Source organism: Sturnus vulgaris, chromosome 1, assembly GCF_052056855.1.
Source record: "Sturnus vulgaris isolate bStuVul1 chromosome 1, bStuVul1.hap1, whole genome shotgun sequence".
Classification (NCBI taxonomy): domain Eukaryota; kingdom Metazoa; phylum Chordata; class Aves; order Passeriformes; family Sturnidae; genus Sturnus; species Sturnus vulgaris.
The window spans coordinates 4,678,695-4,700,537 of record NC_142243.1 but is presented as its reverse complement, the minus strand read 5'-3'; the positions used below and the strand labels follow the sequence as shown (position 1 = coordinate 4,700,537).

Genomic DNA, 21,843 nt, shown 5'->3' with positions numbered 1-21,843 from the left:
TAGCAGGGCCCATCCTGAAGCCTAATCCCAGTTTGAAGCACAGGTGTGAGAGCAAGTACAGGAAAAATTCTAATTTGCTTTCATAATGAAGACGCATCACAACTTCTGAGTTTCATACTGATCTGATAGCCTCAAGAAGCTGACTTTCCCTTCCAGAAACATGATTTTTGTTTTCTTCCTACAACCAGCACCTGGTAGCCTTTGCAGACAACACAGCATCAGTGGATGCTCTTAAATACATGAAGACCCTAAAGGGATTAAATGCAGAATTAATCAGGTGGCTACAGGACCCCCATTAGCATCCACAGGCTAAATCCAGTACAATTGGTGCTGCTGAGCTAATTGCCATGAGAGACACAAACCTGACTGAGCCCTGCACTCCCACAAATTGCTCGTGGTCCATAACAAGGAGGAATGGAAAACCTCCCTGCCAATATTTAGGTAGAAGATGCCTTTGGGTTCCAGCCCCAGGAACACACGGACCCACACGAATGCAGCACCAAAGTCTGCTGTGTCCTAGGTAAGGAGCTGGCTCACACAGTGTGAAATGTGCTTGGCACAGGCACAGCCACCTCCAGGAATCCCCCTGCACACCAGCACTAATTCAGAAGGAACACAGGGTGTTCAGGAAACTCTCCAATCCTACTGGAAATGTTTACCCACAGCTGATTGTCCTGTGACAGCCAGGATGCACGAGGCCCTGCCAGTTCCAGGTTATGGGGAAGGAAAGGAACAGCATGCATGAGGTTGCCTGTTGAAGTTATTAATTCTCTTACTGGAGTAAGAGTAATTTCCTCTTCCATCTGTACTCCAAGGCAGCCCAGGATGCTGGAGCATTTCCTCAGTAAGCTGGGCCATGCAGTACTGTGCAGCCTTTCCAAACTTCCCCTCTGGCAGAACTGCAAGTGTGGCTCACTAAGCCCCCACAAGAGACCACACTCAGTCATGGTGTGCCAGGGAAGATTTTAAGCAAAGCTAAGGATGATGTCTCAACTATCACACACTTCACAATCCAAAACAACTCAGGCAGGTTTCACTGGCATAGCAACAGCAGCCAGAACACAGCAGGCATTCCCTATCACCAAACCATCTCACCATAGCAGAGCAAGCTGGACAGGCTTGGAATGCAAGAAGTAGCAAAACTAGCACTCAAATTGAATCCCATAGAAAAAATGAGCCAAAGGACTCCAGGCCCTTAACACCCTCAAATCAAGAGGCTGGCTTTCTTTTTAACTTCAGCTTGAATTAATTACAATTTGCTATTTTCTCTTTGGAAACAAAAGTCAGTAAATATGATGCTTAAAGCTGAATCAAGAAATTAAAACAAGTCACCAGTATGAAATCCAGGAGACCAAAACAGCCACTGCCAAATACCCAAGTCTAACTACAGAATTAAATCATCACTTCATGTGGCACTTCCTCACAGCGACCAGCCTTCTGCAAAGACTGTCACTCACCCCAGTCTGGCCTACTCCACCCCAGAGCAGCAAAACTGATGGGGCAGCAAGATGTTTGGGGAGTCACTGTTCCATTAAAACAATTTCCAGCTATCCATTCCCCACCCCAGTGTAACAGCACTGCAACAGCATCAGGTGAACACAGAGCAGCTTTAACACTGGGTGGGCACAAACTCCTTCCTTTTAGCATATACTGGTACAGTAGCAACATCTTGGAAGCAGGTTCTCCTCTAAAATCATAATTAAAATTAAGTGCATTTGAAGCAATGGGGCAGGGGAAAGACAATCAGTGCTTTCCTGTTTATTTTCATCAGGAGATGCTTATAAACTTGTGAGCTGAATGGTGAGAAGTTTGTTACTCCAGGATATAGTTATTGCCAAGTGTAACAATTTGAAGGCATTTTCCATTAATGTGGTAATGACCATATCCTGGGCTGATACACTGGGAATAAATGGTGTGCCTCTGGCATAATTTTTATAGTGGAAACAGGAAGCAGCTTTAGCATAAACAATAATTATATTGCATTTTAAATGAAGTTACAGAAGGCTGGAGTAAACTTTGTCAATAGCTTAACAAATGCTATAGTAGTTCTGGACACTCCTGCTCCACAGCTGTCATCTTCCTCTCTTCTAAAGCCTTCAAGAGCCTTTCCACAAAATAACAACTATGTTTTTATTTACCTTGTACTTCACAAGCAGAGTGGAAAGAGCAGTTTGGACTCACTCCAGTGCAGAGCTGGATTCTCCACATCAGCCTTGAAAGGTTTCACAGCAGGGCAGAAACCATTCTTCATCTGCATTCCAAACTGGTTTAGCTTCCCAGTTGGACCAGACAAGAGTCACATCATGTTAATGCCTCCAGGTTGGGGCTGGGCCCTAAGGCATGAGGTACTGAACAACCAAATCTCATCCCAACTACAAAATTACAGCCAAGCTCCAACTACAGGAGATTTGGGAGCACAGGAAGGCAATGAGATGATGCTCCCCAGTTTTAAGTATCATGTTCCCACATTCCCCACAACTAACTTTTCAGTGGGGCACAGGGAAACTACACGAACTGTATCCCAGTGGCTTGTTCCCACTACAAAGATTCCTTAAAATCCTGCTAAATGATCAGATCCACCCTCATCTGCAGCCCTCAGCTCTTGTACCCACCCCACAGTGGTTGTTACAGCCACTGCAACCACAACAGAGGACCTGAGCAAAGAGTGTTGCCCCAGGAGCTCTGCAGCCCAGCAGTGAGAAGAAAGCTGTCACAGGAGAGGGGAAACAGATAAGTCCTGTTTACTCTGCCTCTGCCTCCAACCTGCTGGCATGTGCCTTTAGAACACAAAGCTGGCTGTAAGCACAGTCGTGACTCACTTGCCCATTAGATGCAATTTACATCAACTGCAACAATAAATTTTCATGGACTGAACTCTATAGTGCATAATTTGGCAGGAGGAAGGAGTGGTAGGTCCTGCCAAGTTTCATTTAAAAAAAGAGAAGGTGCAAGATGCAATAATTACTATTTTCTTTTAAAGGTAATGAATAACTCAAAATATTTATGCTGAATGCAACCAATTGCTGGAGTTGACATAGCTCTGAATAATTGGTAAAATACTTCCAGGACAATATCTTTATATAGAGTTAAATATGAGGCAATCTGTGACATTTTACACCAAATGAGTGCTACTGTCCCTCTACCATCAAACATTCCCTTCAATAACATGCTGTTACCTGTGTCACCTCTTCCCTTGGCCTTATAAGCCAAGATACAAAAAGCTGGTGACAGGCAAGAGCTTTACCATTTAGAGCTGCAAAATGTAAACTAGGCTTGGAGCATGCAAGCAGATCAGTATTTTTACCCCCTCAAATGTCAGCACGTTCAGTAAAACATAGGAAAAGGCATTCAAGGCAATTGTATTGAAAGTGCTATATACATTAGCATGTCCCTGCTCCTGCTCAGAAAAGCTGTGTGCACTAACATTTTCATGCCAGTGCTGAACCTAAAGTCCCAAACTCTGGGGTGAGGTGTGATTCCTGCCTGTTACAGCATTATACTGAACTGCAGAGCCAGACCCACAAACATCTCTCAGAGCTTGAAGGTTTTCCAATGGTGGAGAGCTGGCAGAACAGCTTCCATACTCCCTGCTGAGCCCAGCACAAGAGGAGGGAGGAGAGGGCCAAGTCCACAGCTTGCTTCATCCCTGCTCATCCACAGCCCTCTCAGCACGTCCTCGTGGCCACTGGCAGCCGGGGCCAGCAGCAGCAGCCAGGCTGCCACAAGCTCCAGCGGGGGAGCAGCCCAGTGACATGCTTTATTGCCCAGGATCAGGGAAGCACAGCAACTGCTGCTTCCCTCTTCTCTGAGCTGCTCTGTCAGCTGCTAGGCTGTGGTAAAAGACCAGAGCCTCGACACAGGAGCTGAGCCAGCAGCACAAGGCAACTCATCATTAACTCCAAGACTCAAAACGGTGGAAGCATTTTTGAAGCTACACCTTCATAGGGGCTACCTAGGTGGGAATAATTAAAGGTTTTTGAATTATCATTTTAATGGCTGGAGAAAGATGAATAGTTCAATGTTACCAGGAATTTTAAGGTTTTTTTTAAGCAGTCTGAAGCAAGGCTTTGAAAAGCAGAAGTAACTGACAGACATACTGTGGCTTTGCAAACAGCCATGTGAAGACAAAGCCCACTGGTAAGGACTGGCAGCCTCAATCACGGAGAGCTTTAGGAGTACAGCAAGTACTTGTTTTCTCCCTGCCCCACCTATTAGATCCAGGCAGATCATTCTGAGTGCAGTCAAGACCTCTTGGGAGAGAACTCCATCCTGTGGCCTGGCATAGACAAACAGAAACCCCAGTAAGGGCTAACCCCTGTAACGAGAAATTAATCTCCCATGGCACTTCATTGTAAAAACATTAAACATCTTTCAGAGGCTCCACAGCACACTTATTAGGTACAACTCCTCTCAATTTTCCACCCTCCAATGCTGCAGAAGTGGACTGCTGCTTTAAGTAGAGGATTTGGGGCCCAAGAAGCCATGACTCAAACTTGGTTTCTTTTAGGTCAAGTTGCTCTGGCAGCTCGGACAAGGGACAACTCACTAAAGAAAGCTGCAGGAGACCAGCCTGAAATTCACTGTCATCTTGGTTGTCCGAATAGCTCAGGGGCTGGGAATATGCTGAGGCTGTACAAAAAGAATTGCAGACCTTGGGCTAACTCGGTGCAAACCTCTGTTATGAAGAGACAGGCAGCAGTATGTCACATCCTTCACTGTGTCCCTGTCTGTCACACAGCCACTGTTATCGCAGTGCCTGCAATTTTCCTTTATCTCAGCAAATTATGTCCAGCTCACACTTCATTCCTGTGCCAACTTTGTCACTGATGGTTTGGTGCTCTCATTAATTCCTTCTCTTCCCACGTGGTTCAAGCCTAAGAGAGGATTAAAGGGAGGTGCAGTTCAAGGACAGATCCTGCCTCCCTGGACTCCACTTCCATCCAGCACCAGTGCTCAAGTAACCTCAATTGCACATCAACGAGGGGCAAGTTGTTACAGCTAAATCCAAACCCTTCAACAACAGTTTTCAGACAGAAAATAGTGCTACAAGCACTGGACCGAGGCCTGTCTCCCAGCATGGAGATGATCTAACCATACCAATACTCAAAGCCCCACTTCTTCCTCCTGCAAACGAGGCCTTTGCTGCACACATTCACCCCAAAGCACATCACTGCTTTAACATCAGCTCATGGAAAGGAGGATTTGCCAAACAGCTTCTGACAAGCTTCAGCAGTTACTGCAAGAGAGAACCTCCATCTCCAACTTCACAAAACACTTTTCAAGTTTCCCCTACTCTGCCAGAACTTCAGGTTTTTTCTCTTGTATAAGGAAAGGACTCTGCCCAGCAGGCTTTGACATCAAGCTTTCATACATTGAACAGCAGCTAAAAATGTAACAGCATTTCTTCCACAAATTCATCTATTCAGCCTGTCCATTTCCTGATCCTACTTCCTAAGGACTGCAGTGGGGACAAGGCACAAAGACCCTTTAACAGCTGCTGCATTAAAAGCAACACACAGAGTGAGCTGTGGAGTCACAAGGTCTCTTCCTATCCCTGGAGGCCCAGATATTTTTGGGATACCCTGCCTTAGTCATTGGTAACAGAGGGAAATAGTCAAGTTATAATGTGGTCTTATTTCAGTATTTCATGTCAAATTCTTCCACGTGGAAGGAGGTGGGTTTGTTTCACGTGGCAATACCAGTGACACCATGATGCTGCAGTATCTCCTGCATGTCAGAAGATGTTCCTAGTGCACTCAGAAATAGGAATTGCCACAAAATTACCACGTGTACATCACCCTAGTTTGAGTACAAGCTGCATCAGGTAGCAGAAGGAACAGGAATGTCACTGATTCACACATCTCCCTGCCATGATGGAAAGATGAAAGGTCATTCTGGAAATACAGAACCAATCTGGATCAAATTAGGCCACAAAAAATTGACATAGGGGAGCTCAAAAAGGTCTCCATTTCCCAAAGGCAATAAGCACCCTGTTCTGGAGGAGCTGTAAGTCGATCTCTATACACACAAGGTCCAAGGTAGTCCCCATGCAGCCAAGAGCTGTCCCTATCTAGAAAGCCACCCACAACTCCTGCTCAGCCATGTCTGCAACGTGACACAGGAGGAGAAAAATCCAAGACAGCCAGGGCTCACAAGAAACCTGCCAGAAACACTTCCTTCTCCAAAACCCCCAAGATAACAGTTTTAAGCATGACCAGCATAGGAAGAAAGATCTCTATTTCATCCAGCTCTTCCCATAAAATGGAGAAAGCAGTTATAAAATCAGATATCTGCACAATGGAAATAAGTCCTCTCTGCACTCCCAGTCTCACCTAGTGATGCTTTCCAGGTGGCCATGAAGGGATAGATTTCTCTGTGGCAGTTCTTCGTTTCTTGTCTGAAATGTGTGGGTTTTGTCTCACTTTTGTTTTTGAAAGTATTAACTTTACTTTTTAATATCAAGACAAGATATAATTCAATTCAGCAAATATAAAAAAATGATTTCTGATGCAGCCTTGCAAAACTTTCTAGTGTGTTTAATGTGTTACCACACAAATTTAGCAAGTGGCCCTTTTCTCCAGCTTTAGCATAAGACATGAAGTAAAAGACTGCAGTAGTCTGAACAAATGTTTAAAGCACCTCTACATATGCAGCTTTTAAGATCTATCAAGGCCAGAAATTCTGGTGCACCAAAACAGGGAACAATATCTAAAGCCCTCTTTTTGAAGTGAGTTATATTCACATCATGTATCATCACAGTAGAACAGATGAACAAGACAATTTAAACAATTACTTTGCTGCTGGAGAGATGCTGCAAGACTCTAAATTGGGTGACCTAGTCTCAGCAATCTACACTAGATAAAAACTATGACATGAGAAAAGATGTCACAAATGGTGCTGTACATGTGTGAATGGCAGTCGGTTTCTTCAGAGTAAAAGCTAAGAGTCTGTTACATTTTCACTTGATACATTTAGTGCTGCAGACAGTGAATTATTATTCCCCCTGAAAACACATCAACTTCAAATACTCCTGACAATTTGAGAACTGCTGGAAACCACCATTATTTGACTGTACAACTCAGCCATGGATCACTGACCAAAACCTGTCACTGCTGTTGAACCTTTAGATCACCCAACCTCTATTTTCCCACTCTCCATCATATTTTTCCTGCTTCTCATCACTACGTAGCAAAGCAGAGGGAAAAACCTAAATCCTCTCCCTTTTATAAAAGGCCAGAATAGTTCTAACAAACAGTTGGGTTTTCCTTTGGACTAAACCAAAGTTACTTTTTGCAGGACACACAGTGACAAAGTTCAGAGGTAGCTCCTGGGTGGGAGGGAAATGACAGGGGGGCAAAGCCCTGATTGCAGCAGCCACACCTTGAGGCACCACTCTGGAGCCCACCTGCACCCTTGTGCTGCAGGGAGTTCCCAAGAGTTGGGGCATTACCTGGAGCCATTGCAGGGCCCCCAGTACCTCTGACTTCAGCAGCAATGATATTCACCATCAGAGGTTAAAATCCCAGCATTTTAGACTTCAGAGCACAGACTGTCTTTATCCACTTTGAGGAAAACTGTCTCCACAGGAGTTATTGTTTCTGGCTGTCTGCAGATTTGGGATTTACATCTGGTTTGTATTATCTCTCTGCAACCACTGGGAATTTTCTTGTTTTTAAACAATGAATTTCTGGATGATGCAGTGGAAGAAATAGCCACCAGGAAAATGTGCTGGTTTGCCAAACCACCACAACACACCCCAGTCTGACTGTACAGAGTGTGAATTCAGTGGTTCTTGGTCCATTGACACTGCAGAGTAAGGTGTTCATTTGGGGAACAAATGACCCAATCTAGAGCAGCCTCTTGTCCTCCTTCCTACTGAGACACAGAAGAACAACATTTCTATTCTGTTGGCTTCTCAATTGTTTACAAATTAAAGCTCTACAAATTCTATTAACTGCCATCTCTAAAGGTTATTTCTACCCATCCCATACTATAAGAGAGAAGAGACCAAAAGTACACCTCTTTGATTAAAACATTGCACTTCCCACAGCTAAGCAATAGCCAACTTTCAAATTACTGATGTCCTGACTTAAAATCAAACTGACAATTAGAGGTGGAAAGACTCCACATCCTGTTATCCATTCTTAACTGTCCCCTACCAAAGTTACTTCCAAAACACATTCCCCAAAAGCAAGATCACAGCACTGTAGAGAGGAGGGCTTGAAGTTCTCCCACAGTATGCCTAAAGAAATATGAAAGTACAGTGTTTCAGAGGCATACTGGAATCCAGTTTAACCACAATACCTGCCAGCATGGCTATCAATGCATTAATCAGCTACATGAAAATTACACCTGAATGCTGTAGGACAGCCAAGTTCTCCCAATATATATATCCATCAGCTCCTTCTTAAATCAAAACCTTGCTACTGGAGGTGAACTCCTGCAAAATCCCACATGCAAGTATTGGTGATGTTTATGTGCAGATAGATACCCATTTTTCAGAAGTTATTTACTCTTAGCATGGGTAAAGAGGCAAAAAAATAAACTTTGATTCCCTGTCAAAACCATCCTAAGGTTAAAAAGAAAAAATGAACCCATCTAGCATAAAAGCACAGCAAGAATATTGTTTCTAGAGTGTCTTCAAAGCCACACTCAAACAGCTGTCCCAGCACCCTGCAGCCCACATTCTGATTTTGAAACGACACCAAAAATCCCCCAAGCATTTTATGTGGCAGCACAGGTTGATCTAACTCAGCATATGAAACATGTTGCTGCTCCTCTCACCCTGTAGAAAAGAAGTAGAAGTAGAGCAGCAAACAAACTAATAGCTGGATTGCTGCCATGCCAATAGTTCAAATGAATGCAACTCTAAACCTCTTCCCAGGCTTTTTTTTTGTTTTTACACAAAACCAGGACAGTATCACATTTATTGTGCTGCAATAGGAGAATGTGGTTATATTTGAGCAGTGTATTATTTCACCTGGACTAACTAAAATATTCAGTTACACAACAGCTAATCATGAACAGAAGATAAGCTCAGAGATAAAAATAGGGAGAAAGACAGAGAGACCTTGTAACAGTTAATCAGCATGATTCATTTGTCAGCCTGCCATACACAGCACCACCTGAAAAAGAAAGCCTTGAAGTTCCCTCCAATCAATCTTTTCAAGCAATAAAACCTCTTGGGTTGGTTTTACTTTAGTTTTATTTCTAAGTCATTCATCAAACTCCTGCTAATCCCCAAATACACAGAGGAATCAGAGTCCAAATGGGGAAGAGGTACAACATAGCCTGAGTGTCACCCAGCCCAGATTAGCATGGCAGTGACCCCTCACAGCATGTCAGTCTTGTCTGACTTCCATAAAGAAATGTGCCCAAGCAGATTCCTGCAGCACAGCTTCACCCGAGGGCTTCCGAGTGTGTCCCTCTGTCCTCAGCGCCCTGGCTGCTGCCCAGCTCCTTCACTCACTTCACATGAGCCACATCCCTGGGATTTCAAATCCTCACTGGGATCACCGTGCCACACAGGAAACTGCAGCAGGGACAGTAGCAGCTGGCACAAGAGAGGTGGCCAGGGACAGAGACAGGACAGTGAAGGCAGGGAGCTGCCAACTCTCTGATAAGGCAGGCATTGGTGATTTTGGGGGAAGATGGGCACCATTTGTAAGCAATTGTTACGGTGGTATAAAATGTTCATGAAAATAAAACTGATTTTATCTTCTCCTTTGTCATAAGGCCTCAGACACTTCCCATCAGCCCTTGCAGGATGAAAGCAAAAAACACATCACTTTGGGCAATGTGGGAGACTTCAGCATTTATTCCTGAACAATGGTGTCTATTCAAGTCTCAGACTTGCTCTGGCTGTTAATTAGGAAAGTAAACAAAAAAAAAAATGACAATTTAAGCCTTCACTAGATATTTGGCTTTCTAATCTCCTCTAGAGAATACTGACAAACTCCTCTCCTGTCCAAAGCAGGGATTCACACTTCCACACCAAGCCAGCTCCCCAACCCTTAATTGGAAGTGGCATTAAGTTCAAGGTGGGTGTAGGCAGAGCAAGATTCAGCAGCAGCAAAAATTCATTAAGCCACTTTTTCATGTGTTAACTTAATATACCCATTTAAGATGATGCATAATTTAGAAGTATTGAGCAGCTCCACTGACAGAAATATGTTCTCTGATCTCACCAGTGATTTATAGCCCCACTTCTGGTCTACAGTGCCCACAAAATTACATTTGGGACCCAATATTCATCCTTTGGGCTGTGCCACGGGCCTGGCTGTCCAACTTCACATGTGCTAATTACATTCATCCACTCATACTGTGTCTCTAATTTTATCAAGTTGCTTTCTCCAAGGCGTAACATGAGCAGAGTTTGGATATTTGGCGTAACCAGCTGAACATTTTTTCTGCTGGATGGCTGCTTGCTTTGTGCTGGCTGTTCCAGGTCTTAATGAAAGCCCTTCAATTTTGACCCTTCACAGCTGATCTTGCTCTGGCCTGAAGTTCACCCCAAGTACAGCTGCCCCACACTACAGACAATATTTGCAGTTCAGCCATCACTTGATGTGCTTTCCTTTAGAGCCAGATACTTTAAGCTGACCCAGGGGACCAAAGTTCAGTTATTTTAAAACACTTCCTCTCAGAGCATCTCAGGCATGGCTGCAAGATTTCCACCTGCCTTTCCCATCAGGCATGACCAATATTATGACCCCTAGCATTAAGCAAAATGGGAAAACCATACAGATATTCCTACAGAAGAAGAAAGGTCTCAGCTGCACTACAGCTTTAAACTCTGTTTTCCTCAGCAGCACACACACATCTGGATAAAATGGAACACAGCATGATGAACTCCATTAAGGAAACATGTTCCATCCCTCAACGGCATGTCAGCTTGCCTTCTGCCAACAGCCAAAACAGCTTGCATCACAGGTAGGAAACCATACAACTTTCCTTCTGTATCCCACTTCTCCAAATTTTCCAGACTGCTGTGCCTAGTGCAATGAGATAATCAAAACCCTTTTCTATGATAAGACACTACACAATAGTTGGAGCAGCCCCAAAACATAGGGATGAAACACATGTAAAGGGGGTGATGCACAACCACAACCTTAAGCTGCAGCAATGACACAGCTCTGATTCCTTGGCTGAAGCATGGGCAAAATGCTTCAATGAGCAGGATGAAAATGGTCACAGCAGGTTTGATCCAGTTCACTTCCAAATGATTCAATATGAATCATTTTCTTCAGACCAGCAGTTCGAATTTTGTGAACACAGTATTTTTGCTGAGTGCAGTAAAAAAAACCCCACACCACACACAAATAGATTCTCTCTAATCTTTACCACATTTACTAGTTTTGCTTTTCCACTCCAGCCAGCCAGATGGAGAACCATCTCTCTTCAATTCATAAAATATTATGCAGCATCTTCCGAGAAACTGAGATTTAACAGGTTTCTGCTGCTTTAACAGATATTTCAATTTCATTAGACCAGAAGATAACTAAATCAGCCAAGCAAACCAACTGCAGGTCACAGATGAACACAGTTCTGTCGATTACTTCTGGCAAAGTGAAAAGTTACCATGTAATTGACAAGTAAGTTGATTTATTACTTTACTCTAAATTCCCAGAGCTGCCTCAAGTCTTATCTCAAAAAACAAAGTTAATCAACAAGCAACCAGCTATGAAATCAAAACTGTCTCCAATGAAGACAATGATTCTTCTTAAATCAGAATTTTAGTTGAGACTGGAAACTGAAATTTGAGACTTCTTTTGGAGAGAAGAACTCCACCTGAATTATTTCCAAGTGTTTCTTTCCTTTAAATCCAAAATAACCCACAAAAGCCAGTCAGTTTGATTGACACTATGAATACTTCTTGTATTCTCTAATTAAAATAATGTTTTGGCAAAAAGAATTACCTCTCCTTGTGCAGCTATAAGAGGACAGAAACTTACTCCAGCACAGCAGCAGCAATGCTTATAATGGCATTGTACCAGAAGAGAGCCAAGCTCACAGAACTCCCAAGAAAGAAGAGGCTGTTCCAGCAGCAGTCTGTGGCTGGGATTGTGTATATTACCCACAAGCAGTATATTCTATTTTCAGCACATATTTAGGATTGCAAACTTCAGTCTTTTTAATGCAGAACAGACCAACTTAGCATCTTCTCCTACTGAGCTACACCACACCTTGACACCAGGAGAGAGGAAAATGTGATTTAAAAAAACACATCCCAAACAAGACAGCAGCACAGAAGGCCGCAAATTTCAGTGATCTGTCAAATCACAGGCCATTAGTTAACTGGGTTTTGCCTACAGAAGAAGTTTTTCCATTATTTTCATTTCTTTTTTTCTTTAATGAAATTACTCAAATTCAAGTGTTGATCTTGCAGTTAAGCTAAAAAAAATAAAAAAATCAGAGCTGGAAAGACTTATTAAATTGCTCAACTCTGCCTATGCAGTGCTCTTGGTAATTTGTAGCTATGCAAGAAACAAAACCAGTGGAAGTTTTCCAGCTTTCCATCAACTACACTTTGCAGATGAATGTTAACATTTAGAAAGACATTCCCTATATTAGAAATTTCAACACTCCAAAATTTACCCAAATTTGGCCTAGTCATTGAATATAGACATAGTATAGAGAATACAAACAGTTGAATTCCGTATTTTAATTAACTTCTCACCTTTACTTTCCTCTCTTTACACCCCCAGCAAGTTATGGGATGAGACTCTTGTGCTCAGCTACTCCATTTCAATAACATTTTATGACCAAGTGAGAAAAATATAAAATACCTGTGGATTTGCCCGTTTTTATGCAGGTAGTCCAGTCCCTCCAGCACCTCCTTCAGGATTGTGGCTATACAGGCTTCATCCAGGACACCAGTCTTGTGTTCTCCTTTGGCCACAATGTGCTTGATAATATCCAAAACAGAGCCTAGAGAAGAGTTAAACATCTTAGTTTAAACTAGAAGAACTGATTCAGTGAAGTGTAATTTATTATTGTTTAATATACAAGAAATTCACTGATGGTGGTCAGGACCAGAGTCAGATGTTGAAGCTTTTGCTGCAGAAAAGCACAGGCCAACAATGTACCCCTGGGGGCAGAGACTCAAGGTGGGATGTAAAACCCCTGTGAACACAAACAACTGAGAAGTTATTTGAACAAGACAAAACGTAAAATGTACACACACAGGACTCTTGGAAGGCTTCTAAGTAGATACTGATGCTACAGCTGGCTTAGTGCTGAGTACTGGAGATGCTGAAGGGGGAAATGGAAAAAGCAGGGGGCTGCCAGGACTCACAAGCTTGATAAAATTAGGTACTCTTTTTCAGCTCCTACAAATTCTGTGCAGAGGAATAGCAGGAAAAATCTCATCTGTTAAGGGCTGGTACAACCCTAATAGAGAAAAAGGTAGAAATCATTAAATAGAGAACAAATGAGGCTGAATTCTGACAATAAGTCCCTTTTCACTGTGTACAAAACTGGAATGGCTTAGATCCTTCCTTAGAAACATGTTTAGTCTCTCTCCCAAGCATGGTGTGAATTACATCATCTTCCATGACAAACCAGGCTTTAGAGAGCAAACCACTTCTTCAAACTGCACCCAGGAATAAACGGAACCAGTGACTCGCACCAGGCCTCTTGTGCAAGGCTCTGCTTTTCATAGACACGGGTACTGCCCTCTTTGTATTTGCATCTGGACTGAAGATACTTCTCAGAAGTTTTTATTGCTCCAGCATGGGATGGCTAAGCCTCTTTTCCAAAGCCTCTGCCATTTAGCCCCTTCAAACTAGAGTTTCTATGGTTTAATGACTGGATAGGGACTAGTAGGGCTTTTACAGCTACAGGCACAAAGCAATGTCAGCAATACTGGGAAGCTCTTAAAGAATGAGAAAAGCAGGCACAACTGGAGAGCACAAATTGCAGCTTTGCCTGTCCTGAACAGGAAACTTAAAGGGAAAGAACATTACAGTACTAACTCAGCTAGTTTAGAAAACCTGAGTTCAGCTTTAAAAAAGTTTAGAGAAGTTCATTCTTCCAAACTCACAATCAAAAAAGAGAAAATTATTTTTGGATCTGAAGAATAGAAATTTTCATTAATTTGGTTCATGGGAGAATTAGAAGTTTCACCTTGTATATTCCTGAAGCAAGTGAAAAATACAGTGGAAGTTTTCAGTTTGATTTTCTTCTCACCCTTCAGGTTCAAGTAGACAAAAACCCTCTTCCTCTTTAACATTTATTTTATTAACTTATTTTATAAACTATCCCAACTGAATTTCTAGGCCAAAACAATTGTGCAGATCAGTTTTCACTTAGGAGAGTATTTTCCTTTTGGACTCTGCCATGAAAGCAGCGGCTGCAAGGTTTGAATACAAACACCATGTGGAAAGGCTCATTTTGCACAATTCAAACTGCACAGGAAACAATTACATGGGTGCACAGTGTCCTTTAGATTGTAAAAAGCAGTATATGCTGAGCTCATCTAAAAGCTTGCTGCAGCCAGCAGAGTCATTATTTCTCACTTTCCATCTTCTCTGGCTCACTGGCACCAGCTTCACCTGGACACCAAGACATCCAGTAAACCCAGTGGAAATAAACTGAGGGATAAATTGGTTGTCCTGAATGGCACCTTCAGCTTCCTCTTACCAAAAAAAAAAAAATCTTTGCTTAGTTCTAGATATCCGCAGAGGACACAATCTTACACAGAAGAGTCTAACAAAAATAAGAAAAAGACACCAGAGGAAAATTTTAAATACAGAAATGAAGTTACCTAACACTGCCCCAACATTTTATGCAAGAATACTCAGTGTTCAGCCTTGCTTTACCCCACCCAAGCAGAGAAACACACTCCTATTTAGTGAATTTTGACATAGGTCTTAGCCAAAGGTTTCACTCAGATGGTTTTGACATACTTCGGGCTTCCTGCATCAGAGCAAGAGTATCTTTACTGAAGAAAGCTCAGACATCAGATGTTGGAGATGAACCCCTTCACTGAAATCTCACCTTCATGCTCTGAGAAAATGATCTTCTCTTGGGAGGACTCACCTGGGCTTCAGCCTATCACGTTTTCACATTTAAAGAGTACATGCTTACCAACTTTGAAGCTTCTTATTCTGGACAAGAATTTTTGTAACATCAGAAAAAACCCACTAAAAAAGCCCCTCCACATCTACTGTTCAGGTTTTTCCTCTGAAATGTGCCTTAATCTGGAGAACAAACTGTCACTTGTTTTAGAAGTCCAGTGAAAATATGTGGTTCTTCACGTACTAGCTTTGTCCTCTTTCCACCCACAACTGAGTTAGCAGACTTTGTTCACAAACATTTCCCTTCTCCTGCAAAGGGCTCAGGGAACATGAGGAGGCAGATCATATGGTGCTCAAATTCATTTGGTCAAAAAGTCCTCTATTTAGCCAAGTTAGAGGTTGTATTTAACCCTGAAAGGGGGGTGGAGGGTAGACAGACAAGAGGGCATGCACAGAGCCAACCCTGGTTGTGAAAAGGCTGATTCACACCCAGGCTATATCTGCTCCCAGTCCTGCCTGACACTTTTTAAGCACATTTATTTTAAAACCACTTTCATACTGAGATGTTCATAGAGTGGGGGAATTTGCCAGTCTTCTACAGAAAGGAGAACAGCAAAGAGGGATCAGCAAAATCTTCACTGCAGGAAGCAGCAGAAAAGCAACCCAAGAGCCATCTTTGTGCTGAAGAAAGTGATTTTAGGATCATCCCCCTTTGTCTGCTCAAGGTTTGGCCACTTGCACCACAGCACCATGAAACACTAATTTTTCCAACTCACAAATCAATAAGTTTGGGAGTTGGTTTTGACTCAACTGCAACTTCATTAAGCACAGCACCAGGGAATACAAAGAACAAAGCCAAGCAGCATTTCCCAGCACTGCCCCATGCAGTGTTCCAGCAGTCTGGCTCAGGAAGCCTGGCATGGAGCAACAGAACAACCAAGTCCCCAAGCAGAAACACACAGCCAAGGTAGGAACTACTTTGAAAGGAGAAGTCATGGGAATTTCACTGTCAAGGAAAACACCTCCTGCTAGAAGGCCAGGACTAGATTGCAATATTAGGCTGATAAATTCAATGCCAAGTTGATCCCAGGGGTCTCAGTTAAGTGTGTGACACATTCACTAGGCTAATGCCTCAGGATACACACAGATTTTCACTACTCCATTACAGCAGACCAAGAGATCAGGGAATCAGAATCTAAAGGGTACAATGGCTTTTGCACAGTGACCTGCTCCCAATCCAGCAGCACAATAACTGCCAAAATTAACTGGAAACTAATTCAGCTGAACTGGAACCAGGGACTAAACCACACCAGAGGATGTGCTTAACAAACTGACCACACTGCTAGGAAACATCAGCATGACTGCAGAGACTGCCAGCTTCTGAGCCAGCTTCAAACCAGTTTAGGACTAACCAGGGAAGAGAGAGCACCTCCAAACACAGCTGGATCTCTGCTTAAATGCAGTTTCACTATGGATTTGTGCTCCATGTGCAAACTGCTCAATCTCACTGTAAGACAGAAACTAGTGGCCAGAGGATGAGGTTCACACTGGAAATAAGGTACCCTGCTTTGTATTAGCAGTTACAGGACTTTCAAGGAGAATACAAATCCACCATAATGTCTCCAGAAAAGAAAAAGATATCTTTGACTCCTCCCAAAAATAAAACTTCTGTTTTAGAAAATGCTAGGAAGCATTCTGGTGTGTATTATAGATGGCATTAGGCTTGATTACAACAATTCCCTCATGATTTTTCTCATTAAAAATTCACAAAAAGTAGCAAGTACAGACTCACAGTACAGGAAGGTGAACCCTAAGTCAGAGAAAGGGGAAAAAAAGAAATTAAGTTCGGCTGAGGCTGACTGGAAAGCTCTTCCAAGCCCAGAAAGGCCACATACGAAGAGAAGACAAAACAAGACACAGAAGAGGGTCAGAACTGGAGACTAACCATAAATATAAATAATGCTGTCATTAACAAGGATGTTTAAAGAAAACTAGTGATGAGCAACTGATCCCAAAGCCCAACAGAAGACAAAGGAAAGGAGATAACATTTAGTGATTGATATGGAAAAAATGCAGCTGAAACAAATTCCTGCCCATCAAATATACACTGTGCAGCACATCAACAGGAAGTCTATGAGATACTGTGCAATCTGATGAAGCATTTAGCATGACTTGTCATTCATCATCCCAGTGTCTCAGTGTACTCTGACACCAATGGTCATGGAAATGCACCTACTTAGTAAGGAGCAAGCTCTCAGTGCAAAATATACAGCAGCTGAGAAGGAAGTGCTTTTCTGCTGTAACTCACAAGCTTGCCAGTCTGCTTCAAAAGCTGCTAATGCAGTAGCTCCCAACGACAGCACAAGTCACAAGGAACCTGTACACAGACTTACCCTCAGCTGAGAGCCCAACCTGTAACTACTTGTAGGAGAAGGATATTCAGGTTTTGGATATTGACATCAGGCAGACACTTGCAATGGACAGTCTTGGATCCCATCAAAAGCAATCCTGACTTGTACCCCACCCATATCCAGTAAAACTGACTCTTTCAACATCGTGAATTATGTGCTACTCCAAAGATATCAGGCTACCTATGGCAACAAAATGAGATTAAAGTTCCACAGTTCACCACCTCACTGCTGTGGCCCTGCACCCACTTACACAGCCATACTATAAAATGGGATCACTGCAGTAACTGGAAATCCAGTCTTCCAGGCAGGGTGGAGACCAAACAGCCCGGAACTCCTTAAACTAGCTTTGCTTCTGAAGAAAACTGTAATTGCACCCCCGGGGCAAGAAGTCCTAATTGTTCCACTGATTCACTTTCAACAGCAAACCACCACAAACACTGACTGAGGCTTCCTGTTCCAAATCCAGAGCCTGATTCCTTGACCTCACCTACACCAGCAAGCCTGTGGAATGGCATTTAGGAAGCCTATTTCTGACGTGTCTCCTCAGCAGAGGAAGAAAACATCCACAGTCACCAGTGACACTGAATGCTTAGTGCTTCAGCACACTGGGGATGAAGCAGAGAAGGGCATGAAAATCTGAGCAGAAAGGAAAGCAGAAAGGGAACCAGATTATAGATAAATGCAGGAGTATTCCTGCTGGAATTCTACATGCCCCCAGAGGAAGAAAAAATGTACAGCAGAGCTGATTGCTATGGGAACCATATCTTGCATGTTATATTATAACTTAAGTGACAGAACCAAGATACACTAAGTTAAATGCAAAGAGAACTCCTCATTAAATTTTGTCTGGGAAGCAGAATGGAAAAATTTAATCTCTAACTTCCAACCTAAAAAAAAAAAAAAAACCAAACAAAAAAACAATCAAACAAAACCAAACCCAGGTAGCAATACCTGTATGGATTGGCCATTTGGAGGCCTGGCACAAATAGGCTTGAAAACAGTGCTGGGAAATCACCACACAACTTTGTGAGAACCAGAATCTCCCCAAACTGGACAAACACTGATGCTGAACAGGTTGAACCTTTGAGATGGGGGAGTTGGCAGATTCACTGCTGCTTCTTTCAAGACATCTCAGCATTAGCCAGTGGTTTCAGTGAGCCTGGCTGTCATTACAGCCAAGAATTAAATCTGCACCTTGTCAGTCTCTGGCAAACACATGAAGAAAATGCAAAAGAGGGAAGATCTGCTTTGATTCAGTACTTTGGGGACTGAGAAATACAGATACAGCTAGAGAGGAGCAAAGTGAAGGAAACAAAACAAAGAAAAAGACATTAACCCTGGTTAAACCTCCTCAGAGGGAAAGCTAAGTTGATAGAAATATCAACTTCTTGCCTCCTTTCCCCCAGGGCATGTGCATGGATGCAGAAGAAATAAAAAAAGATTAAGGCAGGCTACAAGATAATATAATAAAGGGATCAAAACAACCTACTGCTGTTGTGATCAACACATTTATAGGAGAAAATCTGAAGACAAGCTGATTTTTCACACTTTTCTTATTAATTAGGAATGGCAGTGTATCTACACACTCTGCATTCTACAATCAGCTACAGTCTCTGTCATCCCCTTCTGACTTATCCCATCCTTAATTACTGGAAATTAAGTTGTGTTTCTACAAATAAAATCCAAATCCCTCCAGATAAATTAAAAATAGCATATCTCTCCCCTAAGAAAATAATTCAATATAAACATGAGTATTTCTAAGGACCTGTGGTTTATGCTTTGATCATAACTCTGTTGGAATTAAGGGGGCGGGGGGGGGGGCAGATCAGAGATTAACACAGCACAAGAAGAACAAGATGTCCTAACTCTCTGGTAGAGGACTAAGACTTGCCTACCTCTTTTGGTCTGGCATTCTGAACTTCGGATCAAAGGTTGAAGTAAGAAGTTAATTAGCTAATCTTAAAAACTTTCAGAAAAATAAAAGGTTTAACTATTTCAATACAGCAATCCCCTTAACAGATTTCATAGAAGCCTTCAAGAGGATAGAATATCCAAGAGCCCTAACTGGAAATATTTAAGTATTTAAAGGATTTGCATAGTTTAAAAATATTTTGGAGGTTTCATCTGCTGCAGGCTAGGACAGGAAAACTTGTGTGATGTAGCAAGTCACCAGAGCCAGCTGCTTCATAGGAGCAACTGTTTTATAGAATTATCTACAGCCATGGGTCACCTGTGAAATGAGAACTCTTGTTAAAAGCAGGGAGAATTTAGAAGAGCAAGCAGGTCACAATTAGCAAAAGCATAAGAACAAAAGCACAGTTGCTCTTCTTCCTCCTAAAAAGTCACAGGAGTTTGAGGGCAGGACTGGGCTTCAGCAGGCTTTAAAAAGGCACGAATAAAATTCATGACAGGAGAATGCCATGGAGGCAAAGAGCAGGTCAGCAGTTGTCTAGAAATAGCTATTGGATTTTAGTTTGGAGTAACACTGGACTCAAAGGCTGGGGTGTCGAGTTCACACTGCTAAGCTCAGAACCCCACAGAACTTCCAGCATTACAGAAAAGGGTCTGCAATTTCTGCTGAAGGGAACAGGAAAAGCAGACTCTTCACAAACCTGACACAGACACACACCACCAGACCTGAAAGAAGCTGTCAGTAACTGGACACACCAGCACCCCTTGTCTCTACCAGCTGCATCTCATCACAGCCACGTTTCTGCCATCAGCAACTCCACACCTGCTTTGGGCTCAGTGCTGCCAGCTCAGAGGGCTCTGAGCACAGGCTCCCACCAGCCTGGCTGGGCTCTGATGCACAGCAGCTCCCCAAAGGTACCTCCTGGCTGCTGACAACTTTCAAATATAGAAATCTCCCATCAACAGAGTCCTTGTGGAGACAAATAGTTCTGTTTCAGTGACAACGTCAGTCAGGTAATTAAGGCACCTTTGAGTGCACCCTTTGGTTGTCAGAGGAGTAACACTGTTAGACAACAGCAATTCACGGATTTAGAGTATTTTCCCTTAGAGACATTTCTAAAACACATGCATGACCAGGTTAGGATTTTAACAAATACTGCAGCCAAAAAATAAATTAAATTGCACTTACAGCAACAACAAAAGAGGCTTGCATTACAGATTGGGCTGTCTTGTAGGCTGTTTATCAAATTAATAAGGTCAGTGTTTGCAGGCTGAAATTAAAACTAGTTTCAGCCTGAAATCACACCAGCATACACTGACAGAAAAGAGGCAATAAAATTCTGAACTTGACCCGGAATAAATTCTCAAGTACAAAAGCCGTGATCATGATGCAGAATGGACACCAAGGTACTTATTGGGATGTACAAATCTTTTTGAACAGCTAAACAAAATCAAAGTGTTAGGCTGTACCCTGTCTTGAGTCTGTTTTGGTGGAGAGTTTTTTGGTTTTGTTTTCGGGTTTTTTTTTTCTTGGCTTTTGTTTTCTGGTTTAAAAACGAGCCCAAAAGTTTCTCCTGTTGAGAAGCCCAGATCATTATTTTTCTCATTGGATGACAGATGACTGTGAAATGAGCCACTTTATTACTGATAAGAACTAAGCTCAAAGGAATGAGAGGCAGTTTTAGAAGTGTCTCTTGTTACATAAATCACTCAGCCTAAGACCAACTGAAAATAGTCTCATTAAAAGTGAATGAAAAAGCTCTTCAGTCAGAAAGCTCCAATCACAAGTTTCTTTCCCCATCCTCAAGACTGTGCTGTAGAATTTGCCTATGAAATTTCATATGAGTTTCCTGAAGCACAGTTATAAAAAAGTATTAAGTAACAAGTATATAAAAGAAAACAGCTGAAAAATACTTCACAAGGTATCCTCCAGGTCATTCTCAAAGTCTATTTACTTTAGCAACTCCTCCAGCCTTCAAATGATTCCTTTTAAGAGAGAAAATTTAAACACTGACTCACAGAAATGTTGGGAGAGGGAAGAATTAGACTCTTACTGGTCTGTCTTCTACTGTATGACTCTACTCTTCAACATATGCAACAGAATAAGAAGTAGGGAGATTTCCTAGCACTGCTTTCCTGCAAGTCCCCCACTAAATGCCAGAGCTGTACAAGGGTCAATTATCAGGCTGAAGAACATAAAAGCCCATTCAAAGGGAATATTAAATGAGAAGCAGGTCATCATTCACACCAGCAAGAGGCTGGTTCTGAAGCAATAATTATTTTTCCAGAAATTTTCCAGTGCAGTCTTTACATCTGTGGTGCCTTGATAATGATGGTCTGACTTTTCCCCAGCCTTACACAAAAAAAAAAAAACAAAACCAAACCAAACCACCTCCACAAAAAATTGAGAACAAACAGAGACAACACTTGGAGGTTCAAGGATGAGCCTCATCATGACTCGATTCTGATAGAAAACTGCTGTGAAATGACAGAGGCAGCTG

The 21,843-nt window shown here is 42.4% G+C and overlaps 1 protein-coding gene across 1 annotated transcript in view; it reads right to left on the bottom strand.

Moving 5' to 3' along the window:
• The window catches only part of OXSR1 (oxidative stress responsive kinase 1), an 87,332-nt gene that overhangs the window by 35,121 nt on the left and 30,368 nt on the right, over positions 1–21,843 (bottom strand). Inside the window, exon 4 of the mRNA XM_014873671.2 lies at positions 12,789–12,930. Coding sequence (XP_014729157.1) covers positions 12,789–12,930 — 142 coding nt within the window. The remainder of the gene's footprint in view (positions 1–12,788; positions 12,931–21,843) is intronic.